Source organism: Ailuropoda melanoleuca, chromosome 11 (genome assembly GCF_002007445.2).
Source record: "Ailuropoda melanoleuca isolate Jingjing chromosome 11, ASM200744v2, whole genome shotgun sequence".
Classification (NCBI taxonomy): Eukaryota; Metazoa; Chordata; class Mammalia; order Carnivora; family Ursidae; genus Ailuropoda; species Ailuropoda melanoleuca.
Window position 1 is genome coordinate 11,867,480 of NC_048228.1, and position 26,767 is coordinate 11,894,246.

The 26,767-nt window shown below is 50.7% G+C and overlaps 1 protein-coding gene across 1 annotated transcript; it reads left to right on the forward strand.

Moving 5' to 3' along the window:
- The first annotated feature begins 13,324 nt into the window (after positions 1–13,324).
- On the forward strand, positions 13,325–26,567 carry NECAP2 (NECAP endocytosis associated 2). The gene is made up of 8 exons (XM_002924013.4): positions 13,325–13,480; positions 15,839–15,939; positions 18,648–18,752; positions 18,839–18,920; positions 19,852–19,960; positions 22,342–22,519; positions 25,458–25,542; positions 26,359–26,567. Exons 1-8 carry the CDS (start codon positions 13,389–13,391, stop codon positions 26,405–26,407), a joined length of 801 nt encoding a protein of 266 aa, XP_002924059.1. The 5' UTR covers positions 13,325–13,388; the 3' UTR covers positions 26,408–26,567.
- Positions 26,568–26,767: the final 200 nt, after the last annotated feature.

The following is a 26,767-nucleotide window of genomic DNA, read 5'->3' on the forward strand; positions in this document are numbered from 1 at the left end:
GCATGAGGACACTGAGGCCCTCAGGCATCACGGCCTACCCAAAGTCATGGTCCGTGCTTCTCTGGGGACGGAGAAGGGGAGCTTGGAGGAACTGAGGTGGTTCCCCTTAAATGGGATTTCCCAAGGAATGTTCAAAGTACAAAGTAAAAAAGTGCAAGCGTGTGTCCGTCATGACTCACTAAAGCTTTTTTAAAAAAATATTTTATTTATTTATTTGAGAGAAAACGCTTGCAAGCAGGGGGAGGAGCAGAGGGGGAGGGAGAGGGACAAGGCGACACTGCTCTGAGCACGGAGCCCAATGCAGGACTTGATCCCAGGACCCCGAGATCATGACCTGAGTGGAAAACAAGAGCTGTACGCTTAACTGACTGAGCCACCCAGGCACCCCATACCTCACTGAAGCTTTAAAAAAAATTAATCCTAACATGAAAATAAGTAAAAAGGTAGTCAAATAAGTTTAAAAAGGCACCGAGCTCTTACCACCCCTTACGAGGTCCCACAAAGCTCAGCGGCTAAGACACAGCTTCTGGGATATCCCAGCATAAAGAAAACCTTTGAGCTTTGTTAAATCCAGCAAGTCCCTATTTTTATTGAACATAGAACCCCCCAACTCCTCCCCGCCTCCAGCATCTGTTGACTTACTGTGGGGCCACTCTGGAAACAGGTTGCAAAGTCTTGCAATCAGGAACATCCAGAATATCCCAGTGACCCACTGAGACTGGACGCTTGACATCTCCAGGGCACGGAGAGAAGTAGACACAAGTGCACCAAAATGGGGGGCCCGGGGACGGGGGGTATCTCCTTCTTCTCCCCCATGGGGCAATGTACCCTCCTGCCCACATCTCCATGGACATTACCTGGCGGCTCTGGGGGGCCTGACCCTTTACCGTCCCTGGGTGCTTCTGTCTCCCCTGCTGGTCCTCATTCTCCTTCCCTTCATGTGCTGCAGGGACCCTGGAAGGCAGCACCCCCAGCTCACTTCCTGGCTTGGCTTGATCCCAGCCTGCTTGCAGCTCCTTGGGCCCTTCCTGGGGGGCCGGAGTTGACTCCTTCTTCCTGGGGAGAACAACAAAGTGACACCTCAGCTCCCGGCTTGGGCCACAGTGTCATATTAGGCTCTTGTGTGGTTCCCAGAGCACCTGTGTAGAACTAGGCATACCATAGGTGCATACTTAATGCTGAAGAGGATGAATGAAGGACTGATGTGAATTCCCCAAACACAAACACTTTGATGTTAATATTTAGGGGAGTTAGGATTTTATTATTATTATTATTGTTGTTGTTGTTGTTGTTGTTTAGGAAAAAAGAAAAATCAGGAGAACCTTGGCTGGCTTGGTCAGTAAAGCATGTGACTCTTGATCTCAGGGTTGTGAGTTCGAGTCCCATGTTGGGTATAGAGATTACTTAAAAATAAATCTTGGAGCGCCTGGGTGGCTCAGTCAGTTAAGCATCTGATTCTTGGTTTCGGCTCAGGTCATGATCTCAGGGTCCTGGGATCAGGCTCTGCGCTCAACAGGGTGTCTGCTTGAGATTCTCTCTCTCTGCCCTTCCCCCTGCTCTCTCTCTCAAATAAATAAATAAATCTTAAAAAAAAAAGAGGGGTGCCTGGGTGGCTCAGGTGGTTAAGTGTCTACTTTTGGCTCAGGTCATGATCCTGGGGTCCTGGGATCGAGCCCTCCATCGGGCTCCCTGCTCAGCTGGGAGCCTGCTTCTCCTCTTCCCCTGCCTGCCGCTCCCCCTGCTTCTGCTCTCTCACTCTCTCTGTCAAAATAAATACATAAAATCTTTTTTAAAATTTTTTTAAAAGAAGAAAAGAAATCAGAGAGAACTGGGCTGCACGGGGGCTGAGACTGAAGACTTGAGCCTAGGGTCGTACAGCTGCAGGTCACAGCTCAGGATTTGAATCTGTGCCAGTCGGATCTCACTTTCATGTTCTGGAGTACTTCCCCCAGGCTTCTTCCTACGGTGTGCGTATGTCTTTGCCGTGTGGATTTACTTCTCTACCATCTTCAAATAATCGCCCAATTGTACACAGTACAATTATATTTCATATATAGTTTTGCGATCTTTTTTCGATGATCATTAGAACCGAAATTTTCCCGTCAAAAAACTTCCATAAGCATGCTTTTTAAGTGGAAGTATAAAATTCCATATTTTATTTTTTTTACTTATTATTTTTTAAAGATTTTTATTGATTTATTTGTCAGAGAGAGAGAGCGAGCACAAGCAGGGGGAGCAGCAGGCAGAGGGAGAAGCAGGCTCCCTGCTGAGCAAGGAGCCCGATGTGGGACTCGATCCCAGGACCTGAGCCAAAGGCAGATGCTTAACCAATTGAGCCACCCAGGCATCCCTACTTATTACTTTTTCAAGTAATCTCTACACCCAATGTGGGGCTCAAACTCACAACTCTGAGAACAAGAGTTGCACACTCCACTGACTGAGCCAGCCAGGCACCCCTAAAATTTCATATTTTATATATAAACATTCTTGACTTTGCCATTCCTCTTATTGTGGGTATTTCAGGCAAACTGGCATTTCCAATTTTTTATTATTTAAAATGACGTGACAGAGAAAAAAAACTTGCATAAAACTTTGCCTGAATCTCTGATTATTTTCTTAGGGTGTATTTCTAGAAATGGTTGAAGGTCAAGGCATTTTAAAGGCAATTTAAACAAATGGCCAAGTTGTTTAACAGACGTGTTGAAATGGTTTCTATTTCTATCAGCATGGTATATGGTACCCGTCTCAGGGGGGCTCAAGCCAAGCTTTGATTCATTCCCCTAACTTTCCATGTAGAAGAGATAATTGAGAGGCTTTTGGTTATAATCACAGTTGAAATGATAAGCTGACTAGTCTAGCTATTCCTATTTCCCCAAATCTTTCTCTTGGCCCATCTCTGGTTCACTCTTGATTTTCTCTTTTTAAAAAGATTACATTTAGGGGTGCCTGGGGGGTTCAGTTGGTTAAGCTTCTGCCTTCGGCTCAGGTCATGATCCCAGGGTCCTGGGATCGAGTCCCGCATCAGGCTTCCCGCTCAGTGGGGAGCCTGCTTCTCCCTCTCCCTCTGCCTGGCTCTCTCCCTGCTTGTGCTCACTCTCTCTGTCAAATAAATAAATAAATAAATAAAATCCTTTAAAAAATATATAAATACACAAAAGATTACATTTAGGGGCAGCCGGCTGGCTCAGTCGCTGGAGCAAGCGACTCTTGATCTCGGTGTTATGAGTTTGAGCTCCAGGCTGGACAGAGAGATTACTTAAAAATCTTAAAAAAAAAAAAAAGATTACATTCTCACTGCAGACAAGTTAAAAAATATACAATATTCAGAAAACAGTAACAATAATGCCAGAAAACAGTAACAATAATGTGTGTTTCTGCCTCCCTTTTGTTTGTTTTCCCAGGGCCTCAGTGAATACCTATTTACTGAGCATCTAACTATGGGCCAGGCCCAGTCCTAGGCCGGAGCGATTTGAGGCTGAGCAGGACACGTCAGATAAGCTTGTGGTCTAGCAGGGCAGTGCAGAGGAAAGGCTCCACATGTAATTATGTAATGTGATTTGTGCTGCATGAGAGAGAAGCAAGGGCATGCTGCCTGAGGCTGGAAGTCCTGCCTCAACCTTGTCCCCCAGGGGGCTCACAGAGTTCTCTCCTGGACCTTCTCTAAGAAGTCCCCAGCTCACCTTGGTCCTGCCGGATGCATCTGCTGCTGGGTCCTGAGCTCCAGGGGACCCTCCTCTGAGGATTCCCTGGGTCTAGGTCCCTTTTCTGGCCCTCCTGGGGCTGATGAGGGCTGCTCCCTACTGTCCATCCCTGCAGCATCTGGAAACACAACCTGGAACAGAGATGTCCATGGCGCTCGCCCAAGGGACGGCCCTAAGTACCCATTCTGGAGGCCTCCTCCCTTTCCCTGGGCATCGTCCTTGCCTCGGGGACAGGGAGATCCTGTGCCTGACTGGAGAGAGGTGAGGAGGAGGAGACAGCGGGCCCCTGGAGAGTGGCTGGGTGTAAGCCCTGGCCCGGCCCAGAGGCTGTCACTCAGCACTAATGGCTGTAGCACAAAGCTGAAGTCCAGAGAAGCCGCTGAGCCACGGGGATCCCCCGAGGTCAGCCCCACAGGGCCCCCTGGGGGACATCAAGACTCAGAGAAGATCCAAGAGAGGCATTCACAACGTCCACTGCTTCAGAGCTCAGGCTCCGGAACTGGGTTTTGATGCCCATCTCGGTCTATCAGTGCCCGGCCGAGCCCGTGACTTAGCGCTAGCTCTGAGCCTCACCTGAGCCAGCAAACTCCAGACGACCTGGCTCAATCCGTCGATGACAACTGTTCTACTGCCAGATTGTGCCGGAGGCCAACACTAAAGTCACCCACCGGAGGGGCAGGACCTGTGCCCGTGCCTCTAGGGACTGAACCCAGTTGGTCCTCACCATGACACACACAAGACAGTGGGGCTCAAAGGGGTGCAGTGGCCTGCCCAAGGTCATACAGGTGGTTACGTGATGGGACAGAGACCCCATGACTTTCTTCATTGAAAAAATAAATTGGGGGTAGAGGTGAAGGAAGCCCTGAAGGTCTTCCCCAACCTCCTTCCAAGACCTCCCCCCACACACACCTTCAGGTGCTCTCCCTGCTCCGAGGCGAAGCCATGATTTGTAACAGAAGCTACAGGGAAGGGCAATACTTTACCCATGGGAATGGTGACCTTTTTTTACAGTGACATTTTGGCTCTGGGGAAACTAGATGGGAAAGAGGGCCTTCTCTGTGCTCTTCAGTTCATGCCGCTTGGCACTTCGTAAAATGGATGGAAAGAGGCTGAGAGGCGTGATAAGAGCTTAGGGTGCGGGCTGGGGTCTGGGGAGGGTCATGGATGGAAACCTGGAGCAGCTGCCAGGGGAATAAGGGTTATAAAGGGGGCTGGGTGCCATGGAAGGCACATAGTAGAGTAAGCAGGAATTCTTATTTTACTCACCCAGCATCCACCCTGGTATAAGCAGCCAGCATGTGTGTGTGTGTGTGTGTGTGTGTGTGTGTGTGTGTGTGTGTGTGGTTGGAGGGGACATGGGGTTCAGTGGAGCCAACGAGTACCACCTCTGGCTTCATTATACTAAGACATCTGGCCACTCTCCTCTGCCATGGTGACTAATTCAGGGATGAGCATGTGACAGTGGGCCAATAAGAGTGGGACCAGAGACCTTCTTCAACTATTGCAAAGAGGCTCTCTTCCTGTTGGGGATGCTATTCCAGGGGATGTAAAATGAGATTTAGGTCTGAAGTGGCCGGGGAAATCCTTGCCATCTTTCAGGGAGAGTCTGCCAGGGAATGGCATGGTGGAAGGCAGAGCCAAGAGGCACTCATTTAGCACCTTGATCCAGCCATACCTGAAGTCTATCGGTAGATCTGTCAGTTACCCCAGCTGACAGTCTCATTCCTGTCTCATCCAGTTTGAATTGGGTTTTGTGTCACTTGTATCTGAGTCTTAATTAAAGTAGTTGTGGAGGAAGCCTGGACATGGGAAGGGCAAGGTGCCAGCTGGTCAGAACATGAGGTGCAGGGCCCTACCTGGCTGACTCCTGATAGGGTGGGCTCAGCACCAGGCCTCTTGCTGGTGGCACTCATGCCAGGACTTGGCTGGGCCCCAGGAGCCTTGATCCTTCCCTCCATGTACATTCTGTTGTCCATTGTGCCACAGCCAATGGGGCTACCAAGGGAGGGGCATCAGTTGCTGTGGTCCCACAGGAGAAATCCAATTAAAGTTCCACCAAGCCCATTATCTAAGCATCTCTTCAGGAGCCCACGTGGAACCTGTAATATAGAGAGCCTGACTCAAGGGAAGAGTAAGGGCCAGGCCTGGCACCGGCGGGACATGCCCCAGAACCAAAGAGCTAGTCACATGCAGTTTACCCACAAACTCTTCGTAATGCTCACGATGACTCTGAGGAAAAGGAGGCTCTGGGAAGCAAAGTGACTTGCCCAGGGTCCAACACCACTTGGGCCACAGAACAGGAATTAAACCATGGCCTGTCGGAGCCCAAAACACACGTACTTTCTCCTACCACATTTCCTAATGGGTGCTCTTTGGTCCTAATATTGGTCCATGAGGTACACTGCAAAAAAGCATTCTGAGACCAAATGTGTTTGGAAGGAGCGGAGTTAAAATGGAACAGGCTCTGTGCTGCAGGACTTCTCAGAGCCTTTAATATACATTTTAGATATGCGTTTTAAAGAGTGCACAGGAATGTCACAGTTGCTGCTATTATAGATGAAAACTCCAAGTTCTTCTTGGGGTTAAGGAACAGGAGTTGGGAACATCTGTCTTGAGAACCCCGAGGCCTCCAATGGCATATGTAGTTCACCAAAGCACCACCACCACCCCCCTCCACGTCTGCCTCCGCCCTGGACACAGCCCTTTCTAAAGTCTTTCTTCGTGTCTCTCCTGCCTCCCCCATCCAACCTCATATTGGCTGTACCACCATCCCCTATACAAACACGCTGATTTAACCTGGGCAGCCTCCTGCCATCCTAATCCCACACAGCCCCAGCCTCTGTGCCTACAGCCCACTTCTCTGTCTCTCCAACCCCCACCCCCATTCTTCAGCTTCCCACCTCTTCTCCAAGCTTCCAGCCACCTCAGCTCTCCCTCCAGTCTCTGAGTTCCCCCGAGGCAACATTAACGCTATTTCCATGAGGGGATCACAGACTCCATCTTACTGTTGATGTGTGTCTAGGGGGTAAATCGTACCCCTCAAGGACACCATGGGATCTTGGAGATCTTGATGGTGCTTTCACTCTAAATCATGGCAGGCCAGCCAACAGACACAGAGGAACCTTCTATTTGCTGGGCACATTTGCCAGCAGTATTCTCCTAAGCCGCTGTGAGGTCAGTGGGTTTAGCTTCGAGGCCCAGAGAAGCCCAGTGTCTTATCCAATACAACACAGCTGGCCTGCAGAAGATCTGGATTCAGACCTGGGCCTGTGTGGCTCCCGAGACCACTTGTCTCACCATATTATCTTGCCTCCAAAGAAGCCCAAGCCGCTCGTTCATTTACCTACACGACCAACAACGGTTTCACGGGACCTGTGGCCAAGCTAGGCAGGGCACCGGCCCTGAGGGTACAGCGGGTGTTCCGAAGGCTATCACCGTTTACCAGGGGCACAGAGGAGGTGCCCCCATCAGCCACGAACCCAAACCCCACTCCCTCCTCCTTTCCTCCCACCCCTGCCTACCCTCCAGTCCTTCCCAGAGCTAGGCCAGCACCCCCACCATGCAAACAAGATCTCCACTCCCGTGGGACACCCACCCCAGGCGCAGCGCCCACCTCCCAAAGGGTCTAGTCTCTCACTTGGCACAGGGACGTCAGCACCATGACCAAGTCCCTCCCTGTCCCTTGGGAGTCCCTCTCTCCTCCTGTCTCTCTCCCATGAGGACTCCCTGCACATTCCCCTTTCCTCCAGGCCTTCCTGCCCCAGGCGTGGATGACCCATCTGGAGGAACCCCCTTCAGACTCCCTCAAACACGCCCCCCATTGTCCACTCTTTCCATCTCAGAATCCTCAGGCCCCAGTATTCCACAAGCTGAAATTTTAAGGGGGCAGAGGCTCCAGAAGGGATCCAGCCCCCTCTCCGTCCCCATCTGGAACTTACAAACTCTGTGAGCATCTGAATAAGGGACGCCCCCAACCTTAATAGAAGGGCATGGAATCTGAGGACAGAATTGAGGGGGGTGGCTGGTACATATAGACGATGTCCTCCTTTCAGACCACTATGTGCCTTTTCTTTTTGTTCACAGCTTTGTTGAGATTTAATTCACATACCATACAATTCTCCCATTTAAAGTGTATAATTCAGGGGCACCTGGGTGGCTCAGTTGGTTAAGCATCTGCCTTGGGCTCAGGTCATGATCTCGGGGTCCTGGGATCGAGTCCTGTGTCGGGCTCCCGGCTCAAACAGAGGGTCTCCTTCTCCCTCTTCCTGGCCCCCCACTCATGCTCTTTCTCTCTCTCTCTCTCGAGTAAATAGTACACAATCAGGGGCTTTTAATATATTCACAGAATTGTTTGACCATCACCCAATATTAGAACATTTTTATCACCATAAATAGAAACCTTACACCCTGTAGCCATCACCTCCGTCCTCCCACCCAACCCCCAGCCTTATGCAACCACTAATCTACTCTCTGCCTTTTAGACTTGCCTATTCTGGACAATTCATATAAATAGAATCATACAATATGTAGTCCTTGGTGACTGGCTTCTTCACTCCGCAAAATGTCAAGATTCATCCACGTTGTAGCCTACATCCATCATTCCCTTTTATGGCCAACATACTGCATGTATATACCCATTCATCAGTTAGTAGACATTTGCGTGTTTCTACTTTTTGGCTATTATGAATAATACTGCCATAAACATTCATGTACAGATTTTTGTGTAAATATATGTTCTCATTTCTCTTGAATATATATTGAGGAGAGTAATTGCTAGGTCATATGCTAACTCTGTGTTTAGTCTCTTGGGTAATTGCCACACTGTTTTCTGAGGGAGATGCATCATTTTACATTCCCGGATGCAGTGTATGAGGGTTCCAACTTCCCCACATCCTGACCAACACTTGTTATTAACTGCCTTTTTTTATTCCAGTCATCCTAGTGGGTGTGGGTATGAAGTGGCATCTCATCATGGTTTTGATTGGCATCTCCCGGACGGCGGATGACATGGAGCATCTTTCTTTCTTTATTCATTTTTTTTTAAGATTTTAGTTTTGGGGTACCCGGGTGGTGCAGTCGGTTGGGCATCCAACTCTAGGTTTTGGCTCAGGTCATGATCTCAGGGTCATGAGATCAAGCCCCACGTTGGGCTCTGCTCTCAGTGCGGAGTCAGCTTGAGACTCTCTCTGCTCCCCCTGCCAACCTGCACTCACTTTTCTCTCTCACTCAAATAAAATAATGAAGTCTTTAAAAATAAATGAATATTTGTAAGTAATCTCTACGCCCCAACATACAGCTTGAATTTACGACTTGGAGATCAAGAGTTGCATACTCTACTGACTGAGCCAGCCAGGCGCCCCATATTGCAGCATCTTCCCATGGGCTTATTGGCTACTCGTATGTCTTCTTTGGAAAAATGTCTACTAGAGTCCATTGCTCATGTATAAGTTGGGCTCTCTTTTTACTGTTGAATGGTAAGAGTTATTTATATATTCTAGATGTAAGTCCCTTGTCAGATATGTAATTTGCAAAATTTTTCTCACATGATGTGCATTGTATTTTCACTTTTTTGTCTTTTGAAACACAAAAGTTTAAAATTTTGTTGGTCTTATTTATCCATTTTTTCTTTTGTTGTTTGTGCTTTTAATGTCATTTCTGAGAATCCATTAGATTATTTTTTTATTAGAACATAAATCCAAGGTCATGAAGATTTAGGTCTATGCTTTCTTCTAAAAGTTGTGTAGTTTTAGCTCTTACACTAAAACTAGAATCCATTTTTAATTCATTTTGTATATGGTGTGAGGTAGGGATCCAACTTCATTCTGCATGTGGATATCTCAGCACCATTTGTTGAAAAGACTATAGTTTCTCTATTGAATTGTTTTGGCACACTTCTGGAAAGTCAACTGACAGTAAATGTGAGGGTTTATTTCTGGATTCTGAATTCTATTCCATTGATCTATACGTCCAGCTTTATTTCAGTACTATACTGTCTTGATCACTGTAGCTTTGTAGTAAGTGTTGAAACAGGAAATTGTGAGTTCTCCAATTTCATTCTTTTTCAAGATTGTTTTGTTACTGAGAGCCCTTTATAAGTGGTTTCCCTATCTGAGGAATGGGGGAATTTCTCTTAGAAATGTCTATGATGGGGGGCACCTGGGTGGCGCAGTCATTAAGCATCTGCCTTCGGCTCAGGGCGTGATCCCGGCGTTCTGAGATCGAGCCCCACATCAGGCTCCTCCGCTGGGAGCCTGCTTCTTCGTCTCCCACTCCCCCTGCTTGTGTTCCCTCTCTCGCTGGCTGTCTCTCTCTGTCAAATAAATAAATAAAAACTTAAAAAAAAAAAAGAAATGTCTATGATGGAAGAAAAATACAGTGGAGAAGGATGATAAGTGACCTATAATATATATTTCAGGAGGTCACCAAGGACAGCTGTCCACATCAAACCCCCACACTGGCCCTGGACCTACCAGAAAGCAGCTGGATGAATCAGCAAGATTTTGCCTCCCTGCTCACCTCCTCATGCTTGGAATGGGCTCTATCTGAGCCTATACTCTGCCTGTTGGGTTGAATTGAATTCGTTTGGTAAATGATGTAATTAACCCAGGAGTAGCTGATACGTCCAATTATTCTCACAGCAGAGGTCTGGAATGCATTTTGAGCAATGTCCAGCTATGAGGTTGGGGTTTGAGAAGAAGTCCAGGGACTGCCAGACCTCTTCCAACTGCGGGACAGTGTGGTTTCCCTGGGGCTTGTCACAGTTTTAGTGGCCTCCATTACACCATGGAGATAACAATCTTTGCCTTGCCTATCTCACAGGGATTATTATTGTCACCTCTTCTGACGAGCCTTCCCTGACTGCCCCAGGCTAAGTTGGGTCTCTCTTCTCTTGACACCCACAGCCCTCGGGAATTCCTCCACCCTAGCACTTTCTGTGTGTGTTTGTAAAGGACTCTTGTCCTCGCTGTGCCCTCCGGTTTGTGAGCTCCATGAAAGCAGGGGCTGGGATGGCTTCATCCCTGTGGCTCCAGCACCCAGCACCCAGCACCCAGCGTATGTTAGACTGAACGGAACTGCCAGTGCTCTAACACACTGGAAGGCCAGGCTGCCCCTGGCACGGAGTGATGATTCCCTCCAAGGTTCGAGAGGGGAAGACTGCCTACCTGCGTGCTGCCTTCACGCTGCTTGGCTTCCAGAATGGAAATGATGGCGCTTGGCGCTGACTGTGGATGCACCCCAAAGTTCACCTCTCGAGAGCTGGTCCTAGATGCTCTCCCCGCTGGAAGTTCTCTGAATGAGTCCAGGTGCTTTACTCCTCAGATACCTTCTCTTCCCCTGTGTTGTTCAGTGCGCATCGATGCAAGGAGTCGGAACGTGGAAGAGAAAACGTGGTGGCCCATCCCCAGGTTGCCACTTGGTTTTGGAATGTCGCCAATTGAACCACACACATTTACTCATTCAGTCACTGAGCACTTACTCTGTGACAAAACCTGTGCAGCTGAATACAGGGTTCCACAGATGACAGGGACGGGGTCCCGCATTCAAGAAGCAGACAGTCTGGGACGCCTGGGTGATTCAGCTGGTGAAGCGTCTGCCTTCGGGGCTCAGGTCTTGATCTCAAGGTCCTGGGATTGAGCCCCCGCTTCCTGGTCAGCGGGGAGTCTGCTTCTCCCTCTCCCTCTGCCCCTCCCCTCCCCCCACTCATACTCATGTGCATGCTCTCTCTCTCTCTCTCTGCCTCTCTCTCTCTCTCAAATAAATAAATAAAATCTTTTAAAAAAATAGAAGATCACAGTCCGGTGGGAGAGCAGTCCTATAAACGGAACAGTGGGAATGCGAGGGGTAAGATTGTCAGTGTGGGAGTGTGCCCTCCCTGCCCCTCTTGATATCTCCCCGCCACCCCCTTCAAAGGGGAATTCTGTCTTCACCACCCCAGGACTTTAGGAAGATGAGAGACAGGATCAAAGCAGAAGGAAGAAGAAATCTCATTTTCTGAGGGCATTTCTCAATTTCTTCTTTGTTGTAGAGAATCAGGGTAATGAGCAAGGTTGAAATTGGAGGTTAAATCAATTCACGTAAGAAGAAGTTAACTTCACACCCACCAGGATGGCTGTGATCAAAGAAACGGAAAATAAGTATCAGTGAGGATGTGGAAACATCGGAACCCTTCTTCAGAGCTGGTGGGAACATAACACGGTGCAGCCAGTATGGAAAACAGTTTGGTGGTCCCTCAAAAAGCTAAACATAAAATTACCATATGGCCCAGTAAATCCACTTCTAGATATATACTCGAGAGAACTGAAAACAGGGACTCAAACCACACCATTACTCACAGTAGCCAAAAGGTGGAAAGAACCCAAGTCTCCATCAACAGAGGAGTGGAAAAACAAATTGTGGAATGTCCACATGGTGGAATATCATCCAGCCATCAGAAGGCATGAAATTCTGTTTATGCTACAATAGGGAGGAACCTTGAAAACATTATACTAAGTGAGATCAGCCAGATACAAAGGACAGATACTGTATGATGCCACTTACATGAGGTTTCTAGAATAGGCAATTTCACAGAGACAGAAAGCAGAATAGAGGTTACTAGGGGCTTGGGGGAAGGGGGAAATGGGGAGTTATTGCTTAATGGGTAGAGGGTTTCTGTTGGGGACAATGAAAAAGTTCTGGAAATGGTGGCCATAGTTATGCAATATTGTGTATGTACTTAATTCCACTGAATTGCACACTTAGAAATGGTTAAGGTCGTAAAGTGTATGTTATGTATATTTTACCACAATAAAAAAGATTTTTTTAAGAGGTTGGATTAATTCCATAATAAAGAAGTTCTACAGCGTGAGTAAAAGGAGGGAGATGGGAGGGGAGATGGGGGTGCAGCAAGTATGGGAGCGTTCAGTGGAGCAAAGATTTGGGATCAGCTTTGCCCCACGCAGGACCTGGTACATTGTAAACAATACATATTCGCTTAGTAAATAATCGTGGAACGAATGAGAGAATGGAGGAGAAGGGATTTTGAGAATTTGACTATGGTTGGGCAAAATGTGTCCCCTATGACATTCCGTGAGAAATCCAAGTTAGGACGGGGAGCGTTTTTTCACGACTTATGTTAGTAGACTTTGATCTTTGCCTAGTCGAGGCCGCACTGGGCTCTGGGCACATGGTGGGTGAGAAGGGTGGCGCCCCACTTAGCGGTGGGGCAGGTAAGTCTCTCTCTAGGAAGAGGAGCCTCGATGGAGGCTTCTAGAGTCAGGAGAAGGAAGGACGTTCAGAAGAGCCCAGGGAAGTAAAGGCTGGAGGAGAGATTGGCTACCGGGTGAGCTGTGTGGGTAGATAAAGCTTTGAATCTCAGCCAGCTGGGCCCCAAGTGTAAGTGTTGAGGGGGTGCGGATGACCCACAACCAGACAATGGACTGCGGTGGCGTCTGCACCGAAGTTTTCTCTCCTGTGCATGAGGCCTTGCGGGAGTGGGAAGCCCCCAAATCTCTTGTCCCTCGTCACATGGCTCCAGGATCCGTCCACCGCGCGTCTTGAGCCAGAGCCGCCAGCAGAGGGCGGGCGGGAGACAAACGTGCTGAGGCCCGCGAGCCGCCGCTCTAGCCTGACCCGGGTCATAGAGTCGCGCCGCTTCCGGCCCAGCCTCGGGGGAAGGAGCCGGAAGTCCGGCGGGCTCCGGGTGTCGAGATGGAGGAGAGCGAGTACGAGTCGGTGCTCTGTGTCAAGCCGGAGGTCCACGTCTACCGCATCCCGCCGCGAGCCACCAACCGTGGTTACAGGTGACCGCTTGCCGCCGAGCCAGGCTAACCCCGATTTAACCCCTTCCCCGCCGCCCGACACGCCCACCGTGGGAGCCCAGGACGGCCGCGGTTTAGGGGAGCGGCGGGAGGTAATGCTGTGGTTTCTCCCAGTTCGAGGCCAGAGCAGGGAGGGAGACCCAGACTTGGGACTGTCTCAGTCCGACGCACGGGGCTCCCAGCGCCAGGAAGGCGTTGGAGCCGTGAAGCCGTGTCTAGCGGGTAACCTAAGCGTGGTTGGGTGCGGGGGGTGGTGTCACAAGCCCTTTTCTTTCAGCCCTGACTGGTGGCCTTGAAGGGAACCTTGAAAAGCCTGAAGGGGGAGGGGTCCTGTCACCGGCGGAAATCCCCAGGGGAAGGAAAACAGCTCAGAACCGGCCAAAAGGACCCGTCCGAGGGAGCTGTAAGCGGATGGCCAGAGCCCAGGGACCCCTCCGTGCCCAGCTCCCTTCGCACGAACCTCAGGCTTTATCGCAGCTTGTGGCGGTTGGAAGGAGTCCATCCGCGCTTCTCTGGTGAAATGTTCACCTGAGAGGGATAAACAGATGCTTGTAAGGTCTGGAAGGGAACGCAGGAAAGGGCGTTACGTGAGGACAGTGGGGGTTGGAAGGAGACTTCCTTTCCCGATATGCTTTTCTGTAATGTTTGCATTTTGTTACCAAGCCTATGCATTACCTATTAAAAGAAGGAAAAAAAAAAAAAAAGATGTGCTTGTTACAGACAACCTGGTCTGTGGCTGTTTTGTCCCCCTGTCTCGGGGGTGGGGTCGCTTTGGAAGGCACTGTTTGTCTCAGTGATTTGGAAGTACAGGATTGGCCTGCAGCGCAAGAATGGTGGGGTGTCCACATTTCTGGCATCTTGTTACTTTCCAGTTGTGTTAACACGGACTCGTAGCTGGTTTTCTAGACAACAGATAATTTTTTTGGACACCTGTTATATCCATGGTGTAACTTAAAAGTAGTATGAAAGCAATGAGAGAAACAATTACAGAAACACATTTGCTTTCTGTCATAAAACTGGAGATCGGACACCAAACCTGGGATGGTCAATCTACTCTGATCCCCTTTAGTAGGATGGGTTTGGTCCCTCCTGGTACCTCCCCCCCCCCCAAAATAAGGTTCCCAAGTGTCAGGGCTGGCTGGTTTGGCACAGAGGAAACTGGCAGCCCCTGCCCTTGACCCTCAGAGCTCCTCTTAGCTTGGATCTAAGGCCTGTGTTGCTCCAGCAGGAGGAACTGAAACTGAGTCTGCTGACTTGTGAATCGAGAGTCTGCATTTGTGTGGCCTTTAAAACAACCTGGGTCCATAGTTAATGGTGTTGTTTAGGAAATTCCAAGAAAAGCCTCTGAAAACACCCAACGTTCTTGCTATTTGGGGGGTTTTACTGAATTGCTTCTTAGAAGTAGAATGTGAAGTTACTGCTTTAAAAGTCCCCAGAGAAGCTATTGTGATAGGTCCGTGGTTTCCTGGGGTTCTTTCAGCCTGGGACACCTTTGAGGTGTTTCTTGGACACCTGTTCACTTGTCTCACATGTACAGTAGCTCCTCTTCTTTCTTTCTGCTAACGGTTGCTCTCTCTCTGCTTTGCCTCGAAGATCGTCCCCCTGGTCCCAAATGGTCACTCTGGCCACTGCAGCCTGGCAGTGTCTTAAACAGCAGGCCTGGGAGCTGCTTCCTTTACAGAAAGAAAACTGGAAGTCCTACTTCTGAGAAAAAGTCTCTGTAGTCTAGAACTGGGGTCAGCAAACTGCGACCGATTGTCTCATAAGCTAAGGATGGTTTTCACATTTATAAATAGCTGGGGAACATTAAAAAAAAAAGAATATTTCAGGGCGCCTGGGTGGCACAGCGATTAAGCGTCTGCCTTCGGCGCAGGGCGTGATCCCGGTGTTGTGGGATCGAGCCCCACATCAGGCTCTTCCGCAATGAGCCTGCTTCTTCCTCTCCCACTCTCCCTGCTTGTGTTCCCTCTCTCGCTGGCTGTCTCTCTCTCTGTCGAATAAATAAATAAAATCTTAAAAAAAAAGAATATTTCTTAATGCACAAATTATATGAAATTCAGGTTTTTAGTGTCCAGAAAGTTGAGCTGAAATACAGTCACTCAGGAGAAAACATTCAGTTAAAATACATAAAGCACCAACACACTCACGTCCTGTTTGCTTTCGCCCTACAACAGCAGAGCGGGAAGCTGTGACTGAGGTGGGATGGCCCTTTTCAGAGAAAGTTCGCCAACCTCTGGTCCTGAGCAAGCAGCCCACATGGCCCTTCCTGTTGCCATCCCCAGCACTTGAGTGACAGAGCAGGGGCCTCTAGCCGAGGCTCAATGGTTTTTGTCCCCTTAGGGCCGCGGAGTGGCAGCTGGACCAGCCGTCATGGAGTGGCCGGCTGCGGATCACTGCAAAAGGGCAGGTGGCCTACATCAAGCTGGAGGACAGGACCTCAGGTAAAGGCAAGGGAGGCCCTTGTGGGGCTAAGATGCCATACCTCCTACTTTGTGAAGGGAGAGGCAGCCCTGGCCAGTCCACTCGGGTCATGGGAACCGATCCTCGAAATCAACGGCCCAACTGTACCTCTAAGCCGCCTCCATTCCCCTGACTTTAAAGTGAAGAAAGCGCCCTCTCCAGGTGTAAAAGGGACTATCTCCTGTCATGCATCTGTCTTTGGTGGGGGGCCTCTTTAAGAATATCCTAATTTTGGGGCGCCTGAGTGGCACAGCGGTTGAGCGTCTGCCTTCGGCTCAGGGCGTGATCCCGGCGTTACGGGATCGAGCCCCACGTCAGGCTCCTCTGCTATGAGCCTGCTTCTTCCGCTCCCACTCCCCCTGCTTGTGTTCCCTCTCTCGCTGGCTGTCTCTGTCTCTGTTGAATAAATAAATAAAATCTTTAAAAAAAAAAAAAGAATATCCTAATTTTGGAATCCAGGAAGAGGAGACCTACAGGTTCGTCTCAGGTAGGAGGCCCCAGAGTTTGCCTTGAAGACCAGCAGGGATGGGGGGGTGGGGAGATGCACAACCCTCTGCGGTTGAGCTCTGCTTCTTACTCAGGAATTCTGTTTATCAACTAAATGCTAACGCCCCAGACTGACCACACCCATTAACTGAAAGAGCTGGAAGCTGTCCGTCCGACTCAGCTCTTTCTTTTCTGAAAGAACAAGCCACGCTGGGCTGCTTTGGGGTCAGTGGCAGATGTTACCTTAGGCGAAATCCGCCTGGAGGTCATGTGCCACCAGGGCCTCCGGGTGAGCTGTGGAGGGCACTCGACCTGAAAGAGCCCCAGCCCCTAGAGCAGGCATCGGGCCTGGGGCCTGCTCGGTCGGGTGCTGCAGCATCCGGTCATTTATTTTTCTAACGTAGAGATTTTCCTGGGTGGGGTGGAACCGAGTGTAAAGCCTCAGAGGCAAAACCGGCTGCCTCAGAACTGCATCCTTGTGTCTGAGCTGTGAGACCTTGGGCGAGCCATGTGACCTCCAGTGCCTCGGCCTCCTTGTTGAAGTGGGGATCCCATTAGCTCATACTCCACAAGGTGGTTGGAAATACGAAGTGAGCGCACATTCATCCTGCTGCTTTGTGGACTGCACGGGGACCCAAAGCATCGATTTGTTCTGGAGCGTGGGGCTGGCTGGGCACTGGCTGCAGAGGAGTTTGAAAAGACAGCTGCTGTGACTAGGCCAGAGAACTTGGGCCTTGAGGTTGGCCGGGGTGTCCCGGGTGATCTCACAAGGGATGGCAGCACCTGTTTTCTGGGAGCCTTGGGAATGGACTTCAAGGTGACCGCCTAGGGGAATAGCGACTGCCCAGAGCTAAACCTCCCCTCAGGAGCCACCCCAGGATGCTCTTGGCTCGGGGTCAGGCCTGCTGGGTCCTGTTTGTCTCTTGCTCCACACTCCTTCTCTGCCAAGGCTAGTGGCATTTGGGCTAGGGGAGTGTTGTGGGCTGTCAGGTCACATTTCAGCTGTGCAGCGACATGGCTGGCCTCTTTACCAGATGCCAGTAGCACCCCCCAAGTTGTGAAAAATAACAATGTCTCTGAACATTGACACATGTCCCTGGTGGGGAGGGGGAGCAAAGCCACCCCTGGTTGAGAGTCACTGCTCTGGGCCGAAGGCATCCACGTGAGTCCCCGATCCCCAGGGACCAAACTAGGGGGCAGAGAAATTATCAAGAAGCTACAGACTTGAGGGCCACCCCAATTGGGATTCAGTTCGGCCTTGATTACACAGTCACCGGTGAGCCTCAGCATTGAGTAGAGAAGCCTTGGTTGAGTACCGGAAGTGCGAACAGAGGTCAGCACCTGCAGAAGTGATGCGAGTCCTGGGGCACCTGGGTGGTGCAGTCGTTAAGCGTCTGCCTTCGGCTCAGGGCGTGATCCCAGCATTCTGGGATCGAGCCCCACATTCAGGCTTCTCCACTGGGAGCCTGCTTCTTCCTCTCCCACTCCCCCTGCTTGTGTTCCCTGTCTCTCTGGCTGTCTCTCTCTGTCAAAAAAAAAAAAAAAAACTTAAAAAAAAAAAAAAAAAAAGAAGAAGAAGAAGTGATGCGAGTCCAGAACGCCCCCAAAGGTGTGCGCTACACTGAGGCTTAGAGAGCCGGAGTGACGAGGGATGCATTCCGTTGAGGCTCCTTTTAAAACCTGTGGTCCTCCTGCCCTGTCTCAGCTGCTTCAGAGTCTTCTGTAGGTGCTCAAACCTTCTTTCACTGGGTTCTGCGGCTCCTCCACAGTCCTGCCTCAGGTCCCAGGCCTTTTCGGAGATGGTGCTGGACCTGGACCGGGGCCTGCCTGCTCCTGGGCCCTCGGGTGCAGGCAGGTCGGCTCTAGCCCAGCCGTCCCATGGGGATGGAGTTCCAGCATTGCTGGAGCTGTGGATTGTCAGAGAAGACCAGAAATCTGGATTATTTTACATGTAATTTGATTTTGAAAAGTTCGGCAGTTAAATTAAGAATATTAACGCGGGGCTGTATGTGACCTACAGGCCGCCCCTGACTTCAGCCTTTCCTTAGTTATAGGTCTGTGTCTTGTCTTCCGTCAGAACGGATTTGCTTTGAACCCCCGAGTAAGGTTTGCCTCGCTGCCTTTGAGGAAAAAGGCCCCAGTGGTTTGATAGAAGTGTCAGGCTGGAAAGGGGCTCGAGGTTCACCCTAACTTGTGCTTCCAGGGGAACTCTTTGCTCAGGCCCCAGTGGATCAGTTTCCTGGCACAGCCGTGGAGAGTGTGACGGATTCCAGCAGGTACTTCGTTATCCGCATCGAGGATGGAAACGGTGCGTGCGGGTCTCGGGGGTTCCTCCTCATGAGAAGGGTGTCCTCTGCCTCTGGCAAGTGGGATTAATCATGTGTTGTCCCCCAGGGCGCCGGGCGTTTATTGGAATTGGCTTCGGGGACCGAGGCGATGCCTTTGACTTCAATGTTGCATTGCAGGACCATTTCAAGTAAGTGGTTCCGGGACACGCGTGCTCATGCCGCCTCCCTGCTTTCCCTGGCAGCATGGTTTCCCAGCTTAGGATACCCAGGTGGTGGTGTGGGATTCGTCTGCTAGCAGAGCCTCCGGGAAACTCACTGCTCCTGTGGGGCAGGCTGCCTTCTCTACTTTCCAGTTCTCTCCTTTTCCCCCAGCCCCATCTCTCACCGGTCAGCTGGCCCAGCCTCTGAGGTGCCATACCTCGTCCCTTCCCGGGCACCAGAGGCGCTCAGAGTCCTGAGCCTGTTCCTCCGTGGTACAGTCAGTGGTGCTGTGCTCTGGGAGTCCTTCTAAAGCTAAAAGACAGGGCAGGAAAGACTGCTCCCCTGCCACCTGTAGGCCTCCCTCTCTGGCCGCTGGCAGGTTGGAGCGTGTGCAGCCACTCACGTGCGCACCTCTGGCTCTTTCCTGGCTTGCTGTCCTGCCCAGGTGGCTGCTGGATGGGTATCGTATGGAGGGGGGGCACCCTTTGTGTTGCTCTCTGCTTCCTGGGCATCTGTCTTGTCTCACCGTCTACCTTATGAGTCTTTGGGGCGGGGCGGGGGGTGGGTTGTGGGTACGTTGTCCTAGTCCTCATGCCAAGGGCTTTGGAGGAGAGGGCCAGGTTCTCAGGTTTCCTGAAGACCAGTGTCAGGACCTTCTACATCCATGAGCTCACTGACTTTTCATAGCTGTCTAACACGTACAGAATCGTCATCCCATTTTGTTGATGAGGACACTGATATGCCCACGGCTGTTTATGTGTCAGAGTCAGGATTTGAATTCAGGCCCAACTCCCAAGCCTGCATGTCTCTTTCTGCCGCATAGAACCTTCTCCTGGACCGTTGGTAGTGGAGGTGGAGTGAAGGAGTGAACGCAGGGCAGCTGTTCTCTTCCTCACCTTTGTCTTCCCGTCTCCCCAGGTGGGTGAAACAGCAGTGTGAATTTGCAAAACAGGCCCAGAACCCAGACCAGGGCCCCAAGTTGGACCTAGGCTTCAAAGACGGCCAGACCATCAAGCTCAACATCGCGGTGAGTCCCACCCTCCCTTGGCTTTTTTGACCGGGCGCCCCCGCCCCGGCCTGGAGCCCCGCCCTCTTTTCCCAACTTCCGGTCCGTCAGTTGAGTCGATGTGTGTAGAGCAGCTGCCCGGTGCCAGCTCCCGTGCTGGGGGTGAATGAGCGAACTCTGCTGTCGTGGTCTGAGCTGGACGAGACGAGATGTGACCACAGCCTGGCAGGGGAGGGGATGTAAGGAAGGGAAAGGAGGGGGAGCAAAAGCTGGTTCAAGCAGAGGGAACAGCATGTGCTAAAGCCTCTCAGTTGAGAGGGAGCATCAGTCACTTGCTGCCAGAGCTGGCATTTCTGACCAAGCTGTTCGAATGGGGTCAGCTGCATCCTGGCCTTGAACCTCAAGTAAGGAAGATTCGGGAGAGCTCTGGACAGGAAAGCATTGAGGTGGGTGCTGGGATTCACGGACAGTTTCTGCTGGCGGTGGTGGTGTCCTGACACCCCGTGTCTTCATCCTGAGCTGCCCTGCATCTGGGTTTCCCCTTGTTGGCTCCTGTGGAGAATGGGAAAAGGTAGGGCTGGGCCGGGTGGCCAGGACTTGGTCCTTAACCTGGCTACAGGGAGTGGGGTTGGAGTGACTGGGGGGAACCAAGGACCAGATGGAAATGTTTTTTTGAAGAAACTTTGTAACCCTAAGATAATGCTCTTCCTCTTTACTTACTCTTTATTTACTATCTCTTTCTCCTCTTTTCTGCTTCGTGCTGGTGATGATTTGGGACCCTTGACGTTGGCCAACTGGCCCTTAAGAGAAAATACAGGTCATGTCCAGTGGACTGGTTGGGATGTGATTCCTCTCTTGCTGGGAGGAAACTAACATTTAATGAGCATCAGCTGTGTGCCAGGTAGTGTTTTTAGGCACTTATACGAATTAAACATTCTCCCATTTTACAGGTGAGAAAATTGAGGTTCAGAGAATTTAAGGGACTTGCCCAGGTCATAGAGCTGGAAATAACCAGCACACCCGGACTCTCACTGAGGGCTTTGAGGCTTCTGGCTTCAGGGCTATGGTTTTAGCATTGGATTAAGCTGCTGCTCCTTAGAAGGGGGAGCCATGTCTTCATCTTAGTAACTCGCACTGGTTTCTGGCTCACTTGGGGGCTCAGGTTTTTGTTTTTGGGTTTTGGGGCAGAGGAAGAGAGAAAGGGAGAAGCAGACTTCCCACTGAGCAGGGAGCCCAATGCAGGGCTCGATCCCAGGACACTGAGATCATGACTGGAGCCAAAGTTAGATGCTTAATAGGCTGACCCACCTAGGCACCCCTTTTTAAAATGTTTTATGGAAGTATGCTATGCATACAGTGCACACGTTATCAATGCAGAACTCAGTGAATTTTTGAAAACCATATGTACCCATGAAAACTAGCCCGCAGATCAAGAAGCAGAGATTATCAGCCCTCTGGAAGCCCCTCTCCTGTTCCTGTCCACAGGACAGAGTCACCACGGTCCTGATGTTGAATGCCCTAGATTTTTGTTTTCAAACAAAATCTGCCTCTGTTTTGTTGCTCGTCGTTTGTCCATTGTCACTGCAGTGGCGTATTTCATTGTAAGAATGTGTCACAGTGTTACTGTTTGTGGGTTTTTTTTTTTTTTAAGATTTATTTATTTATTTGAGGTGGGGAGGGGCAAAAGGAGAGGGAGAGAGAATCCTCAAGCAGACTCCCTGCTGAGCACAGAGCCCCACCGGGGCTCGATCCCACGACCTGAGCCGAAACCAAGAGTCGGATGCTTAACCAACTGAGCCCCCCAGGAACCTCCCAGTGTTACTCTTTAACCGACGGTGGACACTGGGGTAGTTGCCAGTTTGGAGCTATTACAAATGGTGTGACTGTGGACGTCCATGTGCATGTCTTTTGGTGCCATGTGTATATGTTTCTGGGGGGTCTGTTTCCAGGAGGGAAATTGCAGGGTCATCAGTTCACATGTTCGGCTTTATAGATTCTTCCAGACAGTTTTTCCAAGGAGCGATCCCAGTTTACACTTCCCCCGGCAGTGTGTGAGTGAGCGTTCTGGTTGCCCCACATCCTTATCAGTACTGGATAGTCTATATTTTAGCCTTTCTGCTGGGCGTGTAATGATACAGCACTCGTTTTGATTTGTAGTTTTAATTTGTATTTTCCTGATGATTAATAAAGCCAGTGCTGAGTTTTCAAATTAGATGTATTTGAGATAGCTCTGGAATTGTGATGCATTGAACACAGCTCACAACAGTGAGAGTGCTGGATGGCTCTTGACCATCTCTTGGTTATACAGACGCTTGGGACTTGGGGGCCACCTTGGCCCTGTTTGTGGGGTTTTCTGATAAGCAGCAGAAACTGACTGGTTTGCATTCCTCTCCTCTCTTCAGAACATGAAGAAGAAGGAAGGAGCAGCTGGGACTCCCCGAGCACGGCCCGCCAGCACAGGAGGACTGAGCCTGCTTCCCCCACCCCCGGGGGGGAAAACCTCCACCCTGATCCCTCCCCCCGGGGAGCAGTTGGCTGTGGGGGGGTCCCTCGTCCAGACAGCAGGTGCTCCCAGTTCAGGTCAGTGCTTGGGAATAACTGTACTTGCTGGGAAAGCTGCACCTGCGGGTTCCTATTCCCCCTGGCAGCTGGGGCCCCATGGAGTTCCCTCCTTCACTCGCACTGTCCATCATTTGGTACCTGTCCGTGACACCACAAAGCTGATCCTGCCCAGACTGGGTAGGGGGTTCCTCTGTTCCCTGATACCTGCCATATACCCCCTCAGTGCCTCTGTCTACCCCTGACGGGCGGGGGCTGTGGCTTGTTGGTTGTGACACTGATTTGCGGTGAAATCATCAGGATGTGGGTTCCTGGTTCTTAGAAGCTGCCCCATGTTTGTCGAGTGGGTGGGTGATAGAGACACAGTCTGCTCATACCTAGTAGGCGACAGGAGTCCTGGGCACAAAGACCAAATGTATGGGTTCACGTACTACCAGCCAGGCTGATGTGGGGAGGCTCCATGTTGAGGTGGGCCTTGAAGGAAGGAGACCAGGGGAAGGGGGCGCTTGGCATTCCAGACAGAAGAGTATGAATAAGGCTCAGATTTTTAAACACCTGGTGTGTGTAGGGAAGTGCGTGTAGCATAAGTATGCCAAGGTGAGTGGTGGGAAATAATGCTGGGGATTTAGTTTAGAGCAAGCTCCTTGGTAAGGCCCTCAGGGTGCTGGGAAGCTGAGAGGCAACTCCCCCAGCACGCTCCGCTGGTGCTTGTTCTAAGGTGTAAGGAATGCTTTTTGGTGACCCTGGGATTCCAGAAGTTAGTGCCCAGTACCAGCCATCAATAGTGCTGGGGAGCTAGCCTATTTCCTTGGCCTCCCCACCCTACCTGACCAGCCTGGCTGATGTTGTAGGCCTTCCCCAGGCTGGGTGATTTCTCCATGCAGATCTCACCAGGTTCTGGGGGTCAGGACCTAGGCAGGAAGCCTGCTTTCTTTCCGTTTTAAGGTTGTGGACATAGGCTTCCCCATGTGGCAGTCAGGCTTCTGACCTCAGCCTCGTGGGGAATTCCCAGGCCAGGAGTGGGCAGGAGTAGCGGTCAGCCAGCCTCCGCCCTGGTACCAGGAACCATCCTTCCAGCATTGTTTCTCAGTGTAACAGGACCAGCTGCCTTGGCGTCACCAGGAACGTGGACAGGAATCTGTGTTATTTGTATGCTCACTGAGGTCTGAGAACCACTATCTTAGGCCTTCCCTCGGTTGCTGCTGCATGTTTAACAGCTAACATGGAGCATCTGCTGTGTGCCAGGCGGTGTTCTAGGCCCTGGGAATGCTCCTGGTACAGCGCCACGTTCCCGCTCTCAAGGGCTTATGGTTGGTTGGTTGGTTTTCTTAAGATTTTATTTATTTATTTTGAGAAAGCAAGAGTGATGGGGGGGAGGGGCAGAGGGAGAATCTCAAGGAGACTCTACCTGGAGCACAGAGCCCGATGCAGGGCTTGATCTCATGACCCTGAGATCATGACCTGAGCCAAAGTCAGGAGTCAAGACACTTAACCGTCTGAGTGACCCAGGTGCCCCTCTATGTTCTTTTTTAAAGATTTTTTTTTATTAGAGACAGAGCACAGCAGGGGTGCAGGAGAGGGAAAAGCAGACTCCCCACTGAGCTGGGAACCCAATGCAGGGCTCCATCCCAGGACCCTAGGATCATGACCTGAGCCGAAGGCAAACTCTTAACTGACTGAGCCACCCAGGCTCCCCAAGGGCTTATGTTCTAAGGTACAAGTCAGGCAATTAGCGTGTCTACGGACAAAATGGTGTCAGATAATGAGCCACGAAGAGCTACCATTTATTGAGCACTTAGTATATCCTCTAAAACCAGACTGGCTGAGTTCACATTCTAGCTTATCAGTTGTATGATAGTCGGAAGATTGCCTGCTTCTCTGTGCCTCAGTTTTCTCATCTGTAGTATGGGGGCAGTCATGATACCTATGGTGTGGGTTTCTGGTGAGGATCAAATGAGCTAGTCCGCGTTCGGCCCTTAGGAACGATACCTAAAACGCCAGGTGCTAGCATTTGTTAGATCTAATGACACTATTTCATTATCACCACCACGTGCTGGGCGTTGTCCAAGCATGCCACTGTGTTCACTCCTGCAGCACAGACTGCTGTTATCAGTGAGAGATAAGGATGAGCTGCAGTCACACAGTGCGTCCTGGCCTGTCTTCCCCCAGGGCCTGTGATGGGTCTGAATGAGACAATGCACAATAAGGCACTTGGCAAGCTTCAAAACTCAATCCTTGAGGGCCCTGGTGTTATCTAGTCTCCTGGCCCGAGCAGATTAGAAATAGCAAATTGGTGGGAGGGCGGAGGGGGGAAGGCACAGGGCCTTTAGCAGGGACAGCAGCGCACGGGGGAGGTGCCGGAAAAGCACGGAAGCAGGCTTGGCAGCCCCATGGTACCCCCACCTTGATGAAGAGAGACACACAGCGGCTTCTGTGTTGCTTCTTCTGGAACGCTCGTCCCAAAGCCTAACCACTCTGGGTCCCAGCATTTGGCACATGTCTGGAGCGTAACTTTTTCATTCAGTTGATCCAGCCCCTGGACTGAGGGCTTTATGTGAAGATGACCTTGCATCGTTGGGGAGGGCATTCTCCATTCAAGAAGCCAGGGCGGGAGATAGGGAATTTTAAACAGGTTGCCAATAGAAGCAGTTGAACACAAGGTCAGCTTCAGGTATGAGTGGTAGATGATGGGTGACTCGTCCTCACTGGCACCCTGTCCTCCACCTTGTATGTATGTGGCTTTCCACTTTTCTCCAGGAGCCCTCAAGGCCTCATGAGCAGATGGAAATGGGGCTGCTCGTTTGTTTTTCTTTTTGTCCCAGAGCAGGTCTCTGTGTCTCTTTCTTGGCCACTTGGAATCATGAGACTGATTTCAGGGTCACTGAAACCACAAGAGAGATCTGACTCCTGTGTCTCCTTTTCTTCTCTCCCTGCCCGTTGGATTTGGGGACATCAATAGGAGGTGCCACCACGTCCTGGCCGCAAGCCAAGCCTGCCGCGACTGCCACCGCCGACATCTGGGGAGACTTTACAAAATCCACAGGGTGAGGAGAGGGTCACATTTTTGTGGTGGGACTGGGGCCAGGGCTGTGTCCCTAGAACCCTGGGGTTGTTCCAGATGCTTTTCTGCTGGCGTGTGGAGCAACCGCTCGGACTTGGACGTTTTCAGGCCAGCCAGAGGGCAGAGCCCCAGAGTGTCTGCTTTGGGTGGCATACTTCCCTCCATGAAGGCTTTTTGCTGCCCTCTACGGCTAGGTGACCTGGGGCTACACTATAACTCTTTCTGGTCTTCCAAGCACCTTTGGCTTGTCCCCAGTAGCAGCTCTCTCTCTTCCTCCACTCCACATTCCCTACCCCCGCCCCAGCTATCCCAGAACACTGGACTGAGAGTTAACCTTGGTTCTAGCCTTGGCCCAGCCTCATGGTCTCTTGCCTTCTCTGTCTCAATAAAACTTCAAGCCTTTCCTTGGAGTGGAGGTGAAGAGATGCTGAAAACTTACTGCACTGTTGTTTCTAGGGATAGGCTGTAGGACAGGACTCAGCACGTGTTTTCTGTAGAGTTAGCAGATTGTTTATAGACTTTACAGACCTACGGTCTCTACTCAGTTTTGCTTTTGTAGCTCAAAAGCAGCCAGAGATGGTATGTAAATGAATGGGCATCGCTGTGTGCCAATAGCACTTGATTTACAGAAACAGAGGACTAGATTTGGTTCCTGGGCTGTAGTTTGCAGACCCCTGCTCTAGAACATTCAGGGACTGACTTCTTGGAGCTCTTTCTGCCCAGACAGAAGCCATATTTTATCGACTTTGTATTTTCAAAGATCTGAACTCTCCCACCCCTCCCTTTTTTCCTTTTACAGGTCGACTTCCAGCCAGACTCAACCAGGCACAGGCTGGGTCCAGTTCTGAGCTGAGTGCATTCCTCTTTTTCCTCATACAATTTCTGGAAAGGAGCCGCCTCACCTGGGCCAAAGGAAGGAGGACGAAGCACTCCCGGCCAGCCTCTGTCTGGAGCATGACTCTCTCCTCTCCTCCTCACCTGACTTTCTTGACAGACTGGCATGTTAGGCAGTAAACTGGCGCAATGTCACACTGTTTGCTGGGATTCGAGTGTGCACGCACAACACGGGAGGAGGAAAGCTCCAGCATCCCCATCCCAGTCTGTCTCTTGACATGAGAGACACTGAGACTGCTGCTTCCATCACAGTGACCCGTATTAAACACAAGCCCCCAGAGCAAAAGAAGGGGTTGAGCGTGCTGCCTGGCCTC

Excerpts from the sequence above, each read along its gene's own strand:
- NECAP2 (XM_002924013.4), top strand. The coding sequence starts at position 13,389 with ATGGAGGAGAGCGAGTACGAGTCGGTGCTCTGTGTCAAGCCGGAGGTC. Across the intron at positions 13,481-15,838 it reads GCCACCAACCGTGGTTACAG|GGCCGCGGAGTGGCAGCTGG; the intron begins GTGACCGCTTGC and ends TTGTCCCCTTAG. Across the intron at positions 22,520-25,457 it reads AGCAGGTGCTCCCAGTTCAG|GAGGTGCCACCACGTCCTGG; the intron begins GTCAGTGCTTGG and ends GGACATCAATAG.